Source organism: Halichoerus grypus, chromosome 8 (assembly GCF_964656455.1).
Source record: "Halichoerus grypus chromosome 8, mHalGry1.hap1.1, whole genome shotgun sequence".
Classification (NCBI taxonomy): Eukaryota; Metazoa; Chordata; class Mammalia; order Carnivora; family Phocidae; genus Halichoerus; species Halichoerus grypus.
The window spans coordinates 106,461,172-106,484,061 of record NC_135719.1 but is presented as its reverse complement, the minus strand read 5'-3'; the positions used below and the strand labels follow the sequence as shown (position 1 = coordinate 106,484,061).

General features: G+C 37.2%; 1 protein-coding gene across 3 annotated transcripts in view; it reads left to right on the top strand.

Moving 5' to 3' along the window:
- The window catches only part of TXNDC16 (thioredoxin domain containing 16), a 125,837-nt gene extending 103,333 nt beyond the window's left edge, over window positions 1-22,504 (top strand). For all 3 annotated transcript variants that reach the window (XM_078053699.1, XM_078053698.1, XM_078053697.1), the window contains one exon: window positions 20,323-22,504. In XM_078053699.1, coding sequence (XP_077909825.1) covers window positions 20,323-20,588 — 266 coding nt within the window. In that variant the 3' untranslated portion in view covers window positions 20,589-22,504. The remainder of the gene's footprint in view (window positions 1-20,322) is intronic.
- Window positions 22,505-22,890: the final 386 nt, after the last annotated feature.

The following is a 22,890-nucleotide window of genomic DNA, read 5'->3' as shown; positions in this document are numbered from 1 at the left end:
TCCTTCCCTCCACTCCCTGGCAATATACTTTATGTCTTGGTAGATTTACCTATTCTAGACAATTTATATAAATGGAATCATATAATATGTGGCCTTTGGATCTGGCTTTTTCACTTAGTATCTGTTTTCAAGGATCATTGATGTTAAACATGAATCAATAGTTCATTTCTTTTTATGGATGAATAATATTTCATTGTATGGATATACCACATTTGTTTATCCACCAGTTGGACATTTGGGTTGCCTCCACATTTTGGCTATTATAAATAGTGCTGCTATGAACATTCCTATACATGTTTGTTTTTTTTTTTTTGTCTGTCCTTATGCCAGTACCACACTGTCTTGAATGCTACAGCTTTATAGTTGGCTTTAAATTGGGAAATTTGATCCTCCAACTTTGTTCTTTATTTTCAAGATGATTCTGGCTATTCTGGGTGCTGTTAGATGGCATTATTAGGTCTTAATTTTAATATTTTCCTAGGAAATGTGAAAAATTAACTATATTGTTTAAGGCATAATCTGGAAGGAGGTCTTTCTGTGTTGTTACTACTCATCTCTGACTCACTCATGCTGGTCACATGGTATAGGAGTCCTTTAAGTTGTAGGTTTTGAGCTCTTGAGACACTCTGTGTTCTCTTCTCTATCTGCATTGCTATTTTATAGGCTTGAATGAGGTGTAATCATTTTGTAGTTATGGTGTGACAATTGAAGGAGAGAGAAAGAGTTTCCCAGACAAACAAAAGTTAAAGGAGCTCATCACCAGTAAGCCAGCCTTACAAGAAATGTTAAAGGGGATTATTTAAGTGGAAAAGAAAAGGCCATAACCAGAAGGAGATTATGAAAGAAAAAAATCTCACTGTTAAAAGCAAACATAAAGATAGTGGATCAGTCACTTATAACTAGTATGAAGATTAAAAGACAAAAGTAGTAAAATCAGCCATCTCTAAATTAATTAATTGATACACAAAATAAAAAGATGTAAAATATGACACCAAAGACATAAAACTGGGGTGTGGGGGAAATAGTAAAAATGTAGTGCTTTTAGAATGTTTTCAAACTTAAGTGACCATCAACTTAAAATGGACTGCTATATACATAGTCGTGATAACCACAAACCAAAAATCTGTAATAGATACTCAAAAAATAAAGAGAAAGGAATCCAAACATAACACTAAAGAAAGTCATCAAATTACAAGGGAAGAGGACAAGAGAAGGAACATAGAAGAACTACAGAAACAGCCAGAAAACCATTAATAAGGGGTGCCTGGGTGGCTCAATTGTTAAGCATCTGCCTTCGGCTCAGGACCTGATCGAGCCCCACATCGGGCTCCCTGCTCAGCGGGAAGCCTGCTTCTCCCTCTCCCACTGTGTCTCTATCAACTAAATAAATAATATCTTTAAAAAGAAACCATTAATAAAATGGCAATAAAGACACACTTATCAATAATTGCTTTATTTATAAAGATTTTATTTTTTTTTAAGATTTTATTTATTGGTCAGAGAGAAAGAGAGCACACAAGCAGAGGGAGCAGCAGGTAGAGGGAGAAGCAGGCTCCCCTCTGAGCAAGGAGCCTGATATGGGACTTGATCCCAGGACCCTGGGATCATGACCTGAGCCAAAGGCAGAGACTTAGCCAACTGAGCCATCCAGGCATCCCTAAAGATTTTAAGTAATTTCCACACCCAACATGGGGCTTGAACTCACAACCCCAAGATCATGAGTCGCATGCTGTACTGACTGAGACAGCCAGGCACCCCTTATTAATAATTACTTTAAGTATAAGTAGGCTAAATGCGCCAATCAAAAGATGAAATAACAAGACCCATCTATGTGCTTCCTACAAGAGACTCACTTCAGACTTAAAGATACATACGGACTAAAAGTGAAAGGATGAGAAAAGATATTTCATACAAATGGAAATGAAAAGAAAGCTGGGGTAATAATACTTATATCAGGCAATATAAACATTAAAACAAAGACTAACAAGAGACAGTGAAGGGCATAACAATAATAAAGGGATCAATCCAACAAGAAGATACAACAGTTGTAAATATCTAGGCACCCAATATAGGAGCACCTAATTATATAAAGCAAATATTAACAGACATAAAGGGAGGGGTGCCTGGGTGGCTCAGTTGGTTAAGCATCTGCCTTCAGCTCAGGTCATGATCCCAGAGTCCTGGGACTGAGCCCCATATCAGGCTCCCTGCTCAGCATGGGGGGAGGAGAGGGAGAGGGTGCTCTGCTTCTCCCTCTGCCTCTGCCCTTCCCCCTCCGCTCGTATTCTGTCTCTCACTTTCTCAAATAAATAAAATCTTAAAAAAAAAAAAAACAGACATAAAGGGAGAAATTGACAGTAATACAATACTGGTAGGGGACTTTAACACCCCAGTACATCAATGGATAGAGAACACCCAGACTGAAAATCAATAGAGAAAACAGTGGCTTTGAATGACATATTAGATCAGATGGACTTAACAGATATATATAGAACATTTTTTTTTTTTAAAGATTTTATTTATTTGAGAGAGAGAGTGAGAGAGAGAAAGAGCACAAGAGCGGGGAGCGGGAGAGGGAGAAGCAGACTCCCTGCTGAGCAGGTAGCCCGATGCGGGACTCGATCCCGGGACTCCAGGATCATGACCTGAGCCGAAGGCAGTCGCTTAACCAACTGAGCCACCCAGGCGCCCTATATATAGAACATTTCATCCTAAAACAGCAGAATACACATTCTTTGCAAGTACACATGGAATATTCTCCAGGATAGATCACAGGTTAGGCCACAAAACAAGTCTCAATAAATTCAAAAAGTTTGAAATCATATGCATTTTTTTCCCCCACTACAATGGTATGGAACTAGAAATTAATTAGAAGAAAAAAAAAGCTGGAGAAAAACCCCACAAACACATAGAGGTTAAACAGCATGTCATTAAACAACCAATGGGTCAACAAAGAAATCAAAGAGGAAATAAAAAAATACCTGCAGACAAATGAAAATGGACACACATCAGTTCAAAATCTTTGGGAGGCAGCAAAAACACTTCTAAGAGGGCAGTCTATAGCAGTATAGGCCTCCTTCAAGAAACAAGAAAAATCTCAAACAATCTAACCTTAAAGAGCTAGAAAAAGAACAAAACCCAAAGTTATAGAAGGAAGGAACTAATAAAGATTAGAATGGAAATAAATAAATGATTAGAGACTAAAAAAAAATCAATGAAACTAAGATTTGGTTCTTTAAAAAGATAAACAAATCGATAGACCTTTATCCAGACTCAAGCAGGAAAGAGGACTCAAATATACTCAGAGATGAAAGAGAAGTTATAACCAACACCACAGAAGTACCAAGGACTGTAAGAGACTACCATGAAAAATTATATGCTAAAAAATTGTACAACCTAGAAGAAATGGATACATTCCTAGAAACTTACAAACTTCCAAGACTGAATCAGGAAAAAACAAAGTCTGAAAAAACCAATTACTCATACCAATATTGAATCAATAATAAAAAAACTTCCAACAAAATAAGTCCTAGACCGGAAGCCTTCACAGGTGAATTCTACCGAACATTTAAAGAAGAATTAATATACCATACTCATGGATTGGAAGAATTAATATTGTTTATATGTCCATACTACAAAGCAATCTACAGATTCAATGCAGTCCTTATTAGAATACCAAGGATATCTTCACAGAACTAAAATTTGTATGAAACAACAAAAGACTTCCAAAGCAATCTTGAGAAAGAAGAACAAAGCTGGAGGTATCACAATCCTAGTTTTCAAACAGTATTACAAAGCTATATTAATCAAAACAGAATGGTACTGGTACAAAAATAGACACGTGGATCAATGGAACTGAAGAGAGAGCCTAGCAATAAACCCACACTTAAAAGGTTAATTAATCTATAGCAAATGAGGCCAGAATATACAATGGGAAAAGACAGTTTTTTTAATAAATGGTGTTGGGAAAACTGGACATCTACATGGAAAAGAATGAAACTGGATCACTTTCTTATACCATACACAAAAATAAATTAAAAATAGACTAAATACCTAAATATAAGAACTGAAATCATAAAACTTAAAGGAAAACATAGGCAGTAAACTCTTGGACATCAGCCTTAGCAATATTTTTCTGGATGGTCCTGAGGCAAGGGAAACAAAAGCAAAAACACAGTTAGTACTGTATCAACCTAAAAAGCTTTTGCAGAGCAAAGGAAACCATCAACAAAATGAAAAGACAACCTACTTAATGGGAGAAGATATTTGCAAATGATATATCCAATAAGGGGCTAATATCTAAAATGTATAAAGAACACATATACCTCAACACCAAGAAAACCAATAATCCTGTTTAAAAATGGGCAGAGGATCTTCCTAAGAAGACATAGGGGTGGCCAAGAGACACATGAAAAGATGTTCAGCATCACTCATCATCAGGGAAATACAAATCAAAACCACAATGAGATATCACCTCATACTAGTCAGAATGGCTAATATCAAAAAGACAAGAAATAGTAAGTGTTGGCAAGGATGTGGAGAAAAGAGAACCCTTATGGACTGTTGGTGGGAATGTAAATTTGGTACAGCTACTGTGGAAAAGTGTATGGAGGTTCCTCAAGAAATTAAAAATAGAAATACCATGTGACTTAGTAATTCCACTTCTGAGTATTTACACAAAGAAATTGAGAACACTAATTTGAAAAGATATATGCACCCCTATGTTTACTGTAGCATTATTTACAAGAGCAAAGACATGGACACAAGTGTCCACTGATAGATGAATGGAAAAAGAAGGTGTGATATTTATACTAAACAATGGGATATTCCTCAGCCATAAAAAAGAATGAAATCTTGCCATTAGTCACAGCATAGGTGGACGTAGAGTATTATGCTAAGTGAAATAAGACAGGAACACAAATACTGTATGATATTACTTATACATGGAATCTAAAAAACAAAACAAATGAACAAAACAGAAACAGACACAGGAACTAGTGGTTTTCAGAGGGGAGGGGAGTGGAGGACGGATGGACAAAATAGGGGAAGGGGATTAAGAGGTACAAACTTCAGTTATAAGTCATGGGGATGAAAAGTACATCTCAGGGAATATAGTTAATATGCCATTTTTGTATGGTGACAGTAACTAGACATACGGCAATCATTTCATAACGTATATGAATGTCAAATCATTCTGTTGTATACCTGAAGCTAATATTGTGTTGTCAACAGTACTTCAATTAAAAAAATAAAAATAATAAAAAAGGTGGTGATGTTCAAAGGTACAAAAACCTGAGCTCATAATCCAACCCCCTTGGTTATTTAATGGTGTGGCTCTAGGCAAGTCTTTGTTTCTTCCTCTGCAACTGTAAAGTGAGATTAGTAGTTCCTACTCTATGTCATATACTTATTTTAATTTTTTTAAAGCTTTTTAAAATTTATTTATCTGAGAGACAGAATGAGCACAAGCAAGGGGAGGGGCAGAGGGAGAGGGAGAAGCAGACTCCCTGCTGAGTAGGGAGCCAGACATGGGGTTTAATCCCAGGACCCTGAGATCATGACCTGAGCCGAAGGCAGATGCTTAACCAACTAAGCCACCCAGGCGCCCCTCACATACTTATTTTAAAAATCAAGTAAAATTATGTATGTAAAGATACTTTGTAAGGTGTGAAATCTAAAGTATTATCATCAGTCTTACAGAGATCTTTTCTACAAGGAGTATTTGTAGGGCTTTGATTCCTCAACTCAAATCATTACCAAGAGGAAAGAACCAGAATTATTATTATTTTTTAGTTTCCTGAGAGATTAGGGTATCTTCCATTGTAATTTTGTTAATGCCTTTGCTAACTCTTTGAGGGGTTTCCATTATTTCTTTGTATCAGTGTTCCTATTCTTAAATTATCCCTGCAGCCTTTGCAGCAGGAAAGAAGCAAACTGAGCAGTACTTTTATGTATTGGGTCCTGTCTTCTGTGCCAACAGGACCTGGTCTTACCACACTTTGAGAGACAGATTGGACTGTGGGGTGTTGTAGCTACTCCCAGAAAAGCCTGAATCTGTAATTTGGTGCCATGCTTGCTGCACATCTTAATTTATGTGAAATTGTGACCATTGGCTGTTCTTATTCAAGATTTCCATTTAACTTTCAAGTTCTCAGACCGTTCTTGGTCTTGATTTTCTCATTTATAAAATTGGGATAAAAATTATACTTACTGCATGGGATTGTAAAGATTAAAAGAATAATGCCTGGTACAAAGTAAAGGTTCAATAAATGTTAGCTGTTATTATTATCAATACTAATTTGATAATAAAGCATTTATTATTCATATATGATGACAATACAGTTTTATTTGCAATTGAAAACATCCAGGACCTTTGCATAGTTTTCTTAGCAAATAATTAGCAGAATTGAGATGCCTGCTTTCAGACATTTTGCCATCATGTCAGACCACTAGGCTGCAGTGCTTACCTTAAAAAATAAATATGCTAAATATTTGTTACACTTTAAGTTGAACTTTAATCCTTAAAGATACTTTAATGTTGGGGTGCCTGGGTGGCATAGTCGGTTACGCATCTGCCTTCAACTCAGGTCATGATCTCAGGGTCACTGCTCAGTGTGGAGTCTGTTTCTCCCTCTCCCTCTGCCTCTCCCTACCATTCATGCACATTCTCTCTCTCGCTCTCTCTCTCAAATAAATAAAATAAATAAATAAATAAATAAATAAAATCTTTTAAAAAAGATACTTTATCTGCATGTTGCAAACTATAAACAGTTATTCTTACTCTTACTATTCCTTATATTTAAGAAAATATTTTATTTCCTGGTCACTTTTCTTTTTTTTAAGATTTTATTTATTTATTTGACAGAGAGACACAGCGAGAGAGGGAACACAAGCGGGGGAGTGGGAGAGGGAGAAGCAGGCTCCCTGCTGAGCAAGTAGCCAGGTGCAGGACTCAATCCCAGGACCCTGGGATCATGACATGAGCCGAAAGCAGACGCCCAATGACTGAGCCACCCAGGCGCCCCTTTCCTGGTCACTTTTGAATCTGCTAATCCAGCAATAGTGATTTAAAACATCAAGTATAGATGTAGCCTAAACTTAATACCCTCCTGATGTACACATACTAGGATTTCATATAATTGAGTCTACATGAGGAAATTATATATCCAGTATAGATAAACTGGAGAGAGGGGAAGACAGCCACACACCAGTCCAACTTCAGCCCCAGCAGTGGGATAGGGGCAGACATCCAATCTGACTGCAGACCCCGCCCAGAACAGAAGCTTCTCAGGGGACAACACAGGGAAGTGCCCTGTGCTACTGTATCTCTGGCAAATACCTGGTCCTACTCAAGCCCCCTGTGGCCCCAGAATGTCCCACTAACAACACAGGGATTAATACCTGTCCACCACTGGCAAAGAGCCATTGCAGATGACTGCACTGAGGCAAAAGCAGCTCAACAACAATAGTAGGACACAAGCAACACATATAGGAGACATCTGTAAAGTGCCAGGTTCTGATGAACAAGGGACATTGGGGTGCAGGGCACTACAAGACGTGTTTTTCATAAAGCCACTATTTTCAAGAGCAGGAGACATAGCTGACTTTACTAACACCTTGAAACAGTTCAACAAAATGAAGCGTCACAGGAATACGTCCCAAATGAAGGAATAGGACAAAATCACAGCAGGAGAGCTAAACAAAATGGAAATGTCATATACCTGAGAGAGAATTTAAAGTAATGGTCATAAAGGTACTTGCTGGACTTGAGAAGAGTGGAGGACCTCAGTAAGACCTTTAACAGAGATATAAAACATAGAAAAGAACCAGTCAGAGATGAAGAACTCAATAACTGAAATTAAAAATATACTAGATGGAATAAATAGTAGACTAGAGGAAGCAGAAGAATGGATTGGCAACTTGGAGGACAGAGTAATGGAAAGCAATTAAGCTAAACAGGAGAGAGAAAAAAATAATAAAAAATGAAAATAGACTTAGGGAACTCAGACACCATCAAGTATAATGTTTGCATTATAGGGACCCCAGAAAGAGAAGGGGGAGAAAAAGGGCAGAAAGGGCAGAAAATCTATTTGAAGAAATAATAGTTGAAAAATTCCTGAATCTGGGGAAGGAAACAGAAATCTAGATCCAGAGGGCACAAGAGCCCCCAACAAAATCAACCCAAAGACATACACACTAAGACACATAGTAATGAAAATGGCAAAAAGTAGTAATAAGAACTTTGAATATATCATGCCACTCCCTTGTAGCCTGCAAAGTGCTGAAAGAAAAAATCGGCAGCCAAGAATATCTGGCAAGGCTATCATTTAGAATAGGAGAGAGAGTTTCCCAGACAAAAGTTAAAAGAATTCGTGACCTAAAGGGGACTCTTTGAATGGAAAGGAAAGACCATAAACAGGAGTAAGAAGAATGGGAAGCACAAAAGCAGTAAAATTAAGTATATCTGTAAAAATCAGTGAAGGGGTGGGAAAAGATGGCAGAGGAATAGGGGACCCTATTCCAACTGGTCCCCGGAATTGAGCTGGGTATCTACCAGACCACTCTGAATACCCATGAAATCAGCCTGAGATATAAGAAGATAGCTCTGGATCTCTACAAACAGAATATCGCAGGTGGTTGGTTTCAAGGTGCTAAGTGGGGGACCGTGATTCCACAGGCAGATATCAGAGGATAAACATAAGGGGGAGGGAGCTGAGCCATGGGGATCCTACACCGCCGGTGAGCGATAGCCTCCCGCGCTAGGGATAGGGCACAGATTCGCAAACCGGTAGCGATGTGGAAAGGAATTTAGGGCAGCCCCCCAGACAGAAAACCTGAACGGTGGGGCCACGTGTGCGAACTGGGGGTGGCTGGCAGTTTTAGAAGCACAAAGGGCCCCAACATGGAGGCGAGGACTGGGAGCATTGCTGAGGGGCTCACAATCCAGGATGCTGCAGTTTATAGCAGCACAGACAGAAATGGAGATAGTGTGGCCTGGAGAGCTCACTGAAGAACAGACTGTGATCTCTTTGCTCTGAGGCAGAGGGTTGGAAATGATCTCTTCTGCTCTGACTCTAGGAAGAGACGCAGAAAGCCACCAGGGAAAGCCGCCAGAGAACAAAAGCCCCAAAAAACCGATTTTCACTGAGCCCATCCCCCGCCACAGGGGGCAGGGCAACTCTGCCCAAACAGGGTTGCCCGAGTAACAGTGTGGCAGGCCCCTCCCCCAGAAGACAGGCTGGGAGAACAAGAGAACAGCAACCCTAAGGTCCCTAGAAAACAGGTGTATCTTGCTTGGATTGTGGTCAATAATTTGGACTCTATACATTCCCTCAACCACCCCTCAACCAGAATGATTAGGAGGAACCCCCAAAATAGGAAAGACTCAGAGACTGTGACCTCTGCCACAGATTTACAAATGAATTCAGATATAACCAAGGTGTCGGAGATAGAATTCAGGGTAGCAATTGTGAAGACAGTAGCTAGAATGGAGAAATTGATTAATGGCAACATAGAGTCTCTAAGGGCAGAAATGAAAGCTGAATTGGCAGAACTTAAAAATGCTATCAGTGAGATCCAATCTAATCTAGATAATCTAACAGCTAGGGTAAACAAGGCAGAAGAATGAATTAGTGATCTGGAAGACCAGTTAATAGACAAGAAGGAAAAAGAGGTGGCCAGGGAAAAAAAACTCAGAATCCATGAAAATAGAATCAGAGAAATAAGTGACACCATGAAACGTTCCAATGTCAGAATTATTGGGATCCCTGAGGGGGTGGAGAGAGAGAGAGAGAGGACTAGAAGATATATTTCAGCAAATCGTAGCTGAGAACTTCTCTAATCTGGGGAATGAAACAAACATTCGAGTCCTAGAGGCAGAGAGGACCCCTCCCAAGATCAAGGAAAACAGGCCAACACCCCAGCATGTAATAGTAAAACTCGCAAATCTTAGAACCAAGGAAACCATCTTAAGGGCAGTTAGGGGGAAGAAATTCCTTACATACAGAGGGAGGAACATCAGAATAACGTCAGACCTATCCACAGAGACCTGGCAAGCCAGAAAGGCCTGGCAAGACATATTCAGGGTACTAAATGAGAAGAACATGCAGCCAAGAATACTTTATCCGGCAAGGCTGTCATTTAGAATGGATGGAGAGATGCAGAGCTTCCAAGACCAGCAGAAACTGAAAGAATATGTGACCACTAAGCCGGCCCTGCACGAAATATTAAGGGGGGGGTTCTATAAAAGGAGAAAGACCCCAAGAGTGATTTAGAACAGAAATTTACAGAGACAGTCTATAAAAACAACGTCATCACAGGCAACATGATGACAATAAATTCATATCTTTCAACAATCGCTCTCAACATGAACGGCATAAATGCTACCATAAAACAGCACAGGGTTGCAGATTGGATAAAAAGACAGGACCCACCGATAGGCTGTCTACAAGAGACTCATTTTGAACCTAAAGATACATCCAGACTGAAAGTGAAGGGATGGACATCCATCTTCCATGCCAATGGACCTCAAAAGAAAGCTGGGGTAGCAATTTTTGTATCAGAAAAATTGGATTTTAAACTAAAGACTGTACTTAGAGACACAGAAGGACACTATATCATTCTTAAAGGGTCTATCCAACACGAAGATCTAACAATTGTAAATATCTATGCCCCCAACATGGGAGCAGCCATCTACATAAGCCAACTGCTAACCAAAATAAAGAGTCATATTAATAACAATACGTTAATTGTAGGAGACCTCAACACTCCACTCTCAGCAATAGACAGATCATCTAAGCAGAAAATCAACAAAGAAACAAGAGCTTCGAATGACACACTGGACCAGATGGACCTCATAGATATATACAGAACATTCCACCCTAAAACAACAGAATACTCATTCTTGTCGAGTGCACATGGAACTTTCTCCAGAATAGACCACATACTGGGTCACAAATTAGGTCTCAATCGATATCAAAAGATTGATATTATTTCCTGCATATTGTTAAACCATAATGCTGTAAAACTGGAACTCAATCACAAGAAAAAATTTGGCAGAAATTCAAACACTTGGAAGCTAAAAGACCACTCTGCTCAAGAATGTTTGGGTCAACCAGGAAATCAAAGAAGAACTTAAACAATTCATGGAAACCAATGAGAACGAAAACACATCAGTCCAAAACCTATGGGATACTGCAAAGGCAGTCCTAATGGGAAAATACATAGCCATCCAAGCCTCACTCAAAAAAATAGAAAAATCCCGAATTCACCAACTAATTTTACACCTTAAAGAGATAGAGAAAAAGCAACAAACGATGCCTAAGCCACGCATTAGAAGAGAAATAATTAAGATTAGAGCAGAGATCAATGAATTAGAAACCAGAAACACAGATTAGATCAACAAAACTAGAACCTTGTTCTTTGAAAGAATTAATGAGATTGATAAACTACTGGCCAGACTTATCCAAAAGAAAAGAGAAAGGACCCAAATTAATAAAATTATGAATGAAAGGGGAGAGATCGTGACTAACACCAAGGAAATAGAAACAATTATTAGAAATTATTATCCACAACTACAATGGAATATACTCAGCCATCAGAAAGGATGAATACCCAACTTTTACATCAACATGGATGGGGACTGGAGATTATCCTAAGTGAAATAAGTCAAGCAGAGAAAGTTAATTATATGGTTTCATTTATTTGTAGAACATAAGGAATAGCATGGAGGACATTAGGAGAAGGAAGGGAAAAATGAAGCAGGGAAATTGGAGGGAGAGATGAACCATGAAAGACTATAGACTCTGAGAAACAAACAGGGTTTTAGAGGGGAGAGGGATGGGGGGATGGGTTAGCCCGGTGATGTGTATTAAGGAGGGCACATACTGCATGGAGCATTGGGTGTTAATACAAAAACAATGGATCGTGGATCACCACATCAAAACCTAATGATGTATTGTATGGTGACTAACATAACATAATAAAATTTAAAAAATTTTTAAAAGGAAAAAAAACTACAAAAAAAATTATCATCAACAACTATATGCCAAAAAATTGAGCAACCTGGAAGAAATGGATGCCTTCCTGGAAACCTATAAACTGCCAAGACTGAAACAGGAGGAAATTGACAACGTGAATAGGCCAATAACCAGTAACAAGATTGAAGCAGTGATCAAAAACCTCCCAAGAAACAAGAGTCCAGGGCCTGATGGATTCCCTGGGGAATTCTACCAAATATTCAAAGAAGTAATAATACCTATTCTCCTGAAGCTGTTTCAAAAAACAGAAACAGAAGGAAAGCTTCCAGACTCATTCTATGAGGCCAGCATTACCTTAATCCCCAAACCAGCCAAAGACCCCATCAAAAAGGAGAATTTCAGATATCCCTGATGAATATGGATTCCAAAATCCTCAACAAAATCCTAGCTAATAGGATCTAACAATACATCAAAAGGGTCATCCACCAGGACCAAGTGGGATTTATCCCCAGGATGCAAGGGTGGTTCAACATTTGCAAATCAATCAGTGTGATAGAACACATTAATAAGAGGAGAGAGAAGAACCATATGGTTCTCTCAATTGATGCAGAAAAAACATTTGACAAAATCCAGCATCCTTTCCTGATTAAAACTCTTCAGAGTATAGGGGTAGAGGGAACATTCCTCAAGTTCATAAAATCCATCTATGAAAAGCCCACATCAAATATCATCCTCAATGGGGAAAAGCTGAGAGCCTTTCCCTTAAGATCAGGAACATGACAAGGATGCCCACTCTTGCCACTATTGTTCAACATAGTACTAGATGTCCTAGCAAAAGCAATCAGACAACAAAAAGAAATAAAAGGTATTCAAATTGGCAAAGAAGAAGTCAAACTCTCTCTCTTCGCAGATGACATGATACTTTATGTGGAAAATCCAAAAGACTCCACCCCCAAATTACTAGAACTCGTAACAGCAATTCAGTAATGTGGCAGGATACAAAGTCAATGCACAGAAATCCGTTGCTTTCTTATACACTAACAATGCAACGGTAGAAAGAGAAATTAGAGAAACGGTTCCATTACAATAGCACCAAAACCCATAAGATACCTCAGAATAAACCTAACCAAAGAGGTAAAGGATCTATACTCTAGGAACTACACAACACTCATGAAAGAAATTGAAGAAGACACAAAAAGTTGGAAAAACATTCTATGCTCATGGATCAGAAGAATGAACATTCTTAAAATGTCTGTGCTACCCAGAGCAATCTATACCTTCATCACCATCCCGATCAAAGTTCCAATGACATTTTTCAAAGTGCTGGAACAAACAATCCTAAAATTTGTATGGAATCAGAAAAGACCCCAAATCGCCAAGGAAATGTTGAAAAAGAAAAAAGCTGGGGGCATCACATTGCTGGATTTCAAGCTATATTACAAAGCAGCGGGCGCCTGGGTGGCTCAGTCGTTAAGCGGCTGCCTTCGGCTCAGGTCATGATCCCAGTGTCCTGGGATCAAGCCCCACATCGGGCTCCCTGCTCAGAGGGAAGCCTGCTTCTCCCTTTCCTATTCCCCCTGCTTGTATTCCTTCTCTCTGTGTGTCTCTCTCTGTCAAATAAATAAATAAAACCTTTAAAAAAAAATTTAATAAAAAAACAACAACAACAACAACAAAAAAAAAAAAAAAAAAAAAAAAAAAAAACAAAGCAGCAATCACCAAGACAGCATGGTACTGGCACAAAAACAGACATATAGACCAATGGAACAGAATAGAGAGCCCAGATATGGACCCTCAACTCTAGTGTCAAATAATCTTCAACAAAGCAGGAAAAAATATGCAATGGAAAAAAGACAGTCTCTTCAATAAATGGTGCTGGGAAAACTGGATAGCCACATGCAGAAGATTGAAACTAGACCATTCTCTAACCCCATACACAAAGATAAACTCTAAATGGATGAAAGACCTCAATGTGAGACAGGAATCCATCAAAATCCTAGAGGAGAACATAGGCAGTAACCTCTTTGACATGGGCCACAGCAACTTCTTTCAAGATACATCTCCAAAGGCTAGTGAAACAAAAGCAAAATGAACTTTTGGAACTTCATCAAGATAAAAAGCTTCTTCATCAAGATAAAAAGCTTCTGCAAAGGAAACAGTCAACAAAACAAAGAGGCAACCCACAGAATGGGAGAAGATATTTGCAAGTGACACTATAGATAAAGGGCTGGTATCCAAGATCTATAAAGAACTTCTCAAACTCAACACCCAAAAAACAAATAATCAGTTCAAAAAATGGGCAGAAGACATGAACAGACACTTCTCCAAAGAAGACATACAAATGGCTAACAGACACATGAAAAAATGTTCATCATCATTAGCCATCAGAGAAATTCAAATCAAAACCACATTGAGATACCACCTTACACAAGTTAGGATGGCAAAAATTGACAAGGCAAGAAACAACAAATGTTGGAGAGGTTGTGGAGAAAGGGGAACCCTCTTCCACTGTTGGTAGGAATGCAGGTTGGTACAGCCACTTTGGAAAACAGGGTGGAGGTGCCTCAAAAAATTAAAAATAGAGCTACCCTATGACCCAGCAATTGCACTCCTGGGTATTTACCCCAAAGACACAGATGTAGTGAAAAGAAGAGCCATATGCACCCCAATGTTCATAGCAGCAATGTCCGCAATAGCCAAACTGGAAAGAGCCGAGATGCCCTTCAATAGATGAATGGATAAAGAAAATGTGGTCCATGTGTACAATGGAGTATTACTCAGCCATCAGAAAGGATGAATACCCAACTTTGACATCAACACGGATGGGACTAGAGGAGATTATGCTAAGTGAAATAGGTGAAGCAGAGAAAGTCAATTATCATATGGTTTCACTTATTTGTAGAACATAAGGAATAGCATGGAGGACATTAGGAGAAGGAAAGGAAAAATGAAGGGGGGGAAATCAGAGGGATAGATGAACTATGAGATACTATGGACTCTGAGAAACACACTGAGGGTTCTAGAGGGGAGGGTGGTGGGGGGATGTGTTAGCCTGGTGATGGGTATTAAAGAGGGCATGTATTGAATGGAGCACTGGGTGTTATACGAAAACAATGAATCATGGATCACTACATCAAAAACTAATGATGTATTGTGTGGTGACTAACATAACATAATAAAATTAATTAAATTTAAAAAGTCAAGGGATTCACAAAATAAAAGGATATAAAGTATGATGCCATATACCTAAAATGTGGGGGAAGAGGAGTAAAGAATGTGTTCAAACTTAAGTGACCATTAACTTAATATAGACTACTATATGCATAAGATGTTATATATAAACCTAATGGTAACAACAGATCAAAAATCAGTAATAGATATGGAAAAAATAAAGCAAAAAGAATCCAATATATCATTAAAGAAAGCCAGTAAACCATGAGAGAATAAAGCAAGAGAGGAAAGGAACAAAGAAGAACCACAAAAACAACCATAAAACAAATTAACCAAATGGCAATAAATAACATACCTATCAATAATTGCTTTGAATGTAAATGGACTAAATGCTCCATTCAAAAGACATAGGGTGAGGGAATGCATAAAAAACAAGACCCATCTGTATGCTGCCTATAAGAGACTCATTTCAAACGTAAAGACACATGCAATTTGAAAGTGAACCAATAGAAAAGCATTTATCATGCAAATGGAAGTGAAAAGAAAGCCAGGGTAGCAATATGTATATCAGACAAAATAAGCTTTTAACCAAAGAGATAGAACAATTGTAAATATTTATGCACCAACATGGGAGCACCCAAATACATAATAGCATCTAGTAACAAACATAAAGGAAGTAACTGATAGTAATATAATAATAGTAGGGGAATTTAACACCCCAGTCACATCAATGGATAGATCATCCAAATAGAAAAATCAACAAGGAAACAGTGGCTTTGAATGACACATTGGCCCAGTTGGATCTAACAGATATATTCAGAACAGTCTATCCATTTAGAACAGCAGAATTCACATTCTTTTCAAGTGCACATGGAACATTCTCCAGAATAGATCACATATTAGACCCCAAAACAAGTCTCAACAAATTAAAAAAGATTGAAGTCATACCATGCATTTCTTCTGAGCACAACTCTATAAAACTAGAAATTAGTTACAAGAAAAAATATGGAAAGAACACAACCACATGGAGGTTAAGTAACATTCTACTAAACAATGAATGGGTCAACAAAGAAATCAAAGAGGAAATAAAAAATAGAGACGAGGAAAATGAAAACATAATGGTGCAAAATCTTTGGGGTGCAGCAAAAGTTGTTCTAAAAGGGAAGTTTATAGCAATACAGGCCTACCTCAAGAAGCAAGAAAAATCTCAAATAACCTCACCTTACACCTAAAGGCGGTAGAAAAAGAACAAACAAAACTCCAAACCAGTAGAAGGAAGAAAATAATAAAGATCAGAGCAGATATAAAGGAAATAGAAACTAAAAAAACAACAGATCAGTGAAACTAGGAGCTGGTTCTTGGAAAAGATCAACAAAATTGATAGACCTTTAGCCAGATCATGAAAAAGAGAGAGAGAGAGGACTCAAAATCAGAAGTGATAGAAATAACAACTGACAGCACAGAAATATGAAGGATTATAAGAGAATGTTATGAAAAATTCTATGTCAACAAATTGGACAACCTAGAAGAAATGGTTAAATTCCTAGAAACATGTAACCTCCCAAAACTGAATCAGAAAGAAATAGAAACTTTGAACCAGCAATGAAATTGAATCAGTAATCAAAAGACTCCCAACAAACAAAAGTCCAAATGGCTACACAGGTGAATTCTACCAAACATTTAAGGAAGATTTAATACCTTGTTCTCAAACTATTAAAGAAAAGAGAGGAAGAAAAGCTTTCAAATTCATTCCATGAGGCCAGATAAAGACCCTATAAAAAAAGAATCACAGGCTAATATCTCTGATGAACATAGATGCAAAAATCCTCAACAAAATATTAGCAAACTGAATCTAACAATACATTTAAAAAATCATTCACCATTATCAAGTGGGATTTATTCCTGGGATGCAAGGGTGGTTCGTTATTCATAAATCATCAATGTGATACATCAAATCAACAAGAGAAAGGATAAAAAACCATATGATCATTTAAATAGATGCAGACAAAGCATTTGACAAAGTACAACACCCATTGATGATAAAAACAACAAAGTAAGCTTAGAGGGAACATACTTCAACATAATAAAGGCCATATATGAAAAACCCACAGCTAACATCATACTCAATGGTGAAAAACAGCTTTTACCCTAAGGTCAGTAATAAGAATGTCCACTCTTACCACTTCTATTCAACTTAGTACTGGAAGCCCTAGCCACAGCAATCAGACAACAAAAAGAAATAAAAGGCATCCAAATTGGTAAGGAAGAAGTAAAACTGTTACTATTTGTAGATGACCCGATACTATAGACTCCACCAAAAAACTACTAGAACTGATGATGCATTCCATAAGGTTGCAGGGTACAAAGTCAATAAACAGATATCTGTTGCATTTCCATACACTAACAATGGAGCACTGGGTGTTATACGCAAACAATGAATCATAGAACACTACATCAAAAACTAATGATGTCATGTATGGTGATTAACATAACATAATTTAAAAAACCCAAAAAACAATGAAATAGCAGAAAGAGAAATTGAGAAAACAGTTCCATTTAAAGTTGCACCCAAAATAATAAAATATCTAGGAAAAAACTTAACCAAGCAGGTGAAAGACCTGTACTGTGAAAACTATAAAACATTGATGAAACAAAGACAACATAAACAAATGGAAATGCTCATGGGTTGGAAGAATTAATATTGTTAAAATGTCCATACTACCCAAAGCAATCTACAGATTTTAATGCAATTCCTATCACAGTACCAACAGAATTTTTCATAGGAGTAGAACAAGCAATTGTAAAATTTGTATGGAACCAGAAAAGAACCTGAATAGCCAAAGCAATCTTGTGCAAGAAGAACAAAACAAGGAGAACAATCCCAGATTTCAAGATATACTACAAAGCTGTGGTAATCACAACAGTATGGTACTGGCACAAAAATACACACATAGATCAATGGAGAACAGAGAGCCCAGAAATAAACCCATGATTATATGGTCAATTAATCTTTGACAAAGAAGGTGAGAATATGCAATGGGGAAAAGATGGTGTTGGCAAACTGGACAGCTACATACAAACAAATGAAACTGGACCGCTTTCTCACACCTTAAAATGGATTAATCCATTTTTAAGGTGAGTCGCTAACATTATTAAGGACGTAAATGTGAGATCTGAACCATAAAAATCCTAGAAGAGAGCACAGGCATTAATTTCTTTGGCATTGGCCATAGCAGCATTTTTCTAATATGTCTCCTGAGGCAAGGGAAACAAAAGCAAAATTAAATTATTAATTAAATTAAATTAAACTATTGGAGCCCAGCAAAATAAAGGACTTCTGCATGGCAAAGGAAACAATCAACAAAACGAAAAGACAGCCTACTGAATGGGATAAGATATTTGCAAATGACATATCTGATAAAGGGTTAGTATCCAAAATATATAAAGAACTTAAACAACACCCCCAAAATAAGTAATCCAATTAAAAAGGGACAGAATACATGAATAGATATTTCTCCAAAAAAGACATCCAGATGGTCAACAAAACATGTGAAAAGATGCTCAATGTCACTCATTGTCAGGGAAATGCAAATCAAAACCACAATGAGATATTACCTCATACCTGTCAGATTGGCTAAAATAAAAAATACATGAAATAGCAAGTGTTGACAAGGATGCGGAGAATAAGGACCCCTTGTGCACTGTTGATGGGACTGCAAGCTGGTGCAGCCCCTGTGGAAAACAGCATGGAGGTTCCTCAAAAAAATTAAAAACAGGGGCACCTGGGTGGCTCAGTCATTAAACGTCTGCCTTCGGCTCAGGTCATAGTCCCAGGGGTCCTGGGATGGAGCCCCGCATTGGGCTCTCTGCTCTGCGGGAAGCCTACTTTTCCCTCTCCCACTCCCCCTGCTTGTGTTCCCTTTTTCACTGTGTGTCTCTCTGTCAAATAAATAAAATCTTAAAAAAAAAATTAAAAACAGAATTACCATATGATCCAGTAATACCACTACTGAGTATTTACCCAAGGAATATGAAGACAGTATCTAATTCAAAAAGATATATGCACTCCTATCTTTATTGCAGTATTTACAATTGCCAAATTATGGAAGCAGACTGTCCATTGATAGATAAGTGAATAAAGAAGATCTGTGTGTACACACACACACACACACACACACACACACAGGAATATTACTCATCCATACAAAAGAATGAAATCTTGTCATTTGCAACAACATGGATGGATCTAGAGAGTAATAATGCTAAGGGAAATAAGTCAGTCAGAGAAGACAAATACCCATATGATTTCACTTACATGTGGAATTTAAGAAACAAAATGAACAAAGAAAAAAGACAAACCAAAAATCAGACTCTTAACTGTAGAGAACAAACTGATGGTTACCACAGGGGGGGTGCGTGAGGGAATGGGTGAAATAAGTGAAGGGGATTAAGAGTGCACTTATCCTGATGAGCACTGAGTAATGTATAGAATTGATGAATCACTATATTGCAACTAATATAACACTATGTTAACTATACTTGAATTTTAAAAAAGTTCCAGTTCTTTGGGATAAAGTTGGGTAGGGTGGAAAGCAGGAGGCTTTTTCATTTTAACTTCTATCTGTATGTAATCTCATTACCATATTGCTATTTTTTTTAAAACCTCAACAAGGGTTAACTAGTCAGGAGATTTTGGACCTTTTTTTCCTCTATTAATACTAATGTTTAGGGGCACTTGGGTGGCTCAGTCGTTAAGTGTCTGCCTTTGGCTCAGGTCATGATCCCAGAGTCCGGGGATTGAGCCCCATGTCAGGCTCCCTGCTCAGCAGGGAGTCTACTTCTCCCTCTACCCCTCACCCCACTTGTGCTCTCTCTCTTTCAGTCTCTCTCTCTCAAATAAAACCTTTTAAAAAAAAACAAATGTTTTAAAAAAATACTAACCTTTATTTAGAATAGCTTGCAAATATATAAAAAAGTGAAAATGGCTAGTAATGACAAATGTATCAAGTTTCTTAGACAATGACAATAAAAAAATCTAGTTTCATTTAGATAAGTAAAACTGATAAAGCCTTTACTCCTACAAATATATTTTTCAAAATATAATATTTTCTAGTATTTATATGATGATTTTATAGCTGTTCATTATTAACCTTTGGTTGTATCTTCCTTGCAGCAATTTTACCTGCTCAGGAATGGAAACCTCCTCTTCCTGCTTATGATTTTCTAAGTATGATGGATGCTGCAGCATCTCATCATCCCACAAGGAAAGATCCTGAGTGTGCAAAAGAAATGGATGCACAGGAGAATGATAAAAAACATGAAGATAAGTCAGCATTCAGAAAAGAACCAATTGAAACACTGAGAATAAAGCATTGGAATAGAAGTAATTTGTTTAAAGAAGGAGAAAAATCATTTAAGCATGATAATAAAGAGTTATGATGCTCTAAAGAGTTACGAGCTGGTTTCATAGGGCTGTGGAGAGCTTTACAAAGTCTTTTTAGTTTATTTGATAGACTGAAGAATTTATTAAAAAATAATACTAAATCATTTCAAGTTTCTAGACCAGTTTTGTCCAATGGAAATATAATGTGAGTCATATATGTAACTTAGAATTTTCTAGTAGCACATTTTAAAAAAATGAAAATGAGCAGGTGAAATTAATTTTAATCTTTCACCCAGTAAGTATACCAAAATAGCTCAGTTAACATAAAAATTATGAGATATTTTACATCCTTTTTTCCTATCAAGTCTTCAAAATCCAGTGCATATTTTACCCTTACTGTACATTTCACTCCAGAGTAGCCACATATGGCTCGTGACTGCTGTAGTGGATAGCTCAGCTCTAGACAAAAACTGGTATACTTAATTTAACTTAGGTCTAGCCATGAATTAGAATAAAAATGCAACTCTAGTTTAATCACAGTCAGTTCCACAATGGTATCACACAGCTGGAAATTGTATTTGTTTTGTTGTAGACATGATGTTAAAACCAGTGTTTTTAAACGAGGGAGCAGTTTTGCCCCCCAGGGGACATCTGGCAATGTCAAGAGACATTTTTGCTTGTCATGACTAGGGTTGTTACAGGCATCTAGTTGGTAAAGGCCAGGAATGCTGCTAAACACCCTATCATGCATAGGACAGCCCCTCATGGCAAAGAACTATCCTGCCCAAACGTCACTAGTGCCAAGGTTGAGTAACCCTGTGTTAAACTAACCTGTGGTAGAATGTTCTTGTTTTACTCAGTTATGTCTGAAAAAATCTCGAATATTAGAGATAAATATTAGGTGGTCTTATCCTATTATCTGGACACAACCATGTCTTTTATTATAAATTCATTTTTATAGTATTTTTGAAAGGTGATGAGATAACTCTAAAAAGGACTCAGAATTATATATATATATATATATATATATATATATATATAGTTATATATGATAATATATCATTTAATTATATAATTTAATATAAATTATAAATTCATATAATTATATATAACTATATATAATTGGTGTGTGTGTGTGTATAAAGGTATATGAGATAAAGATATATATGTATAAAGGTATATAAGAAAATCTTAAAACCTGCTCTTAATTCTACAAGTTATATTGCTAAATTGAAGAGGACTTAGACATTCTGCTATCCTCTTCACAAAAAGAGAGGCTCCCTCCTCTGAACCATGTGTGAAATCTACCTTTGTAAGCTTTGGACAAATCAGTTGGTCTCCCTCATCTATCTAATGAGAGGAGAAGCCATAGGGCCTCATCTATATAATGAGAGGGAAAGATCAGCCAAAAAATTAATTTTTATTCTAAAAGCACTTACTTGTCAGACTGATCTGTTTGTAGCAGTTGTCTCATTTTCACTCCATGCATTTTTTTTTTTTTTTTTGAGACATTTGTTGAGAACATCCTACTTGGTGCTCCACTGTATTTCTCCCTTTTAATACCTACTTGGGTTATCTTGTTCTTGAAATTTTCTGCACATACAGTTTGCCTAATACAACTGAGTTCATAATTGGAATCTAAAAAAGCAAAAATAGCTGTATTTCATTCTAAATAGATCATTTGCTACTGTTCACATCCCTTCCTTGATATTTTTTCTCTAGCATGTAATGCATATTATTTCAGTTCATTCTCATTTGTTTTGATTTCTAACATGGGAGATATGAGAATGAACTGTAAATAAAGTTTGTAGTAATAAAACATTATTAACCTAACCATTAGAAAATGTTAATTAACTATAAGCACACAGAAACATGAAGTTGATTAGTTATTGTATCATAGCCAGCAATTTTGACAGTTGTTAATAACATGTTCTTTTAATAATTTTAAATAAAGTATCTGGATTTCAGGCTACCTTCAAAAACTTCCTTTAACCTCTGTCATTGCCCTCTATTGGACCACTTACCCTGTATCAATTGGGTTTCTTTGGTTGCAAGCAACAGAAACTTAAGCAAAATGGAAATAGTGGGTAATTCACAGAGTTAGAAGAAAGAATAAGCCACATTTAAAAATAATAGGAACCAAGGGTCTTCTGGGATCTATGTGTGAGGAACCAACAGCTCGGTGATGAATCAGTTCCGACTGTTTTTCTATCTTTTGTGACTCAGGGAATCCTAGGAAACTTGCTTAGGGGAAGAGTGGGCACTTTATTTGGGAGCCCTTACCAGACTTCCACAATGCAGAAGAGGTAAATCTCACAGAAGAAATCTAGATTTTGTTTACCAAAAAAAGAGAGTGAA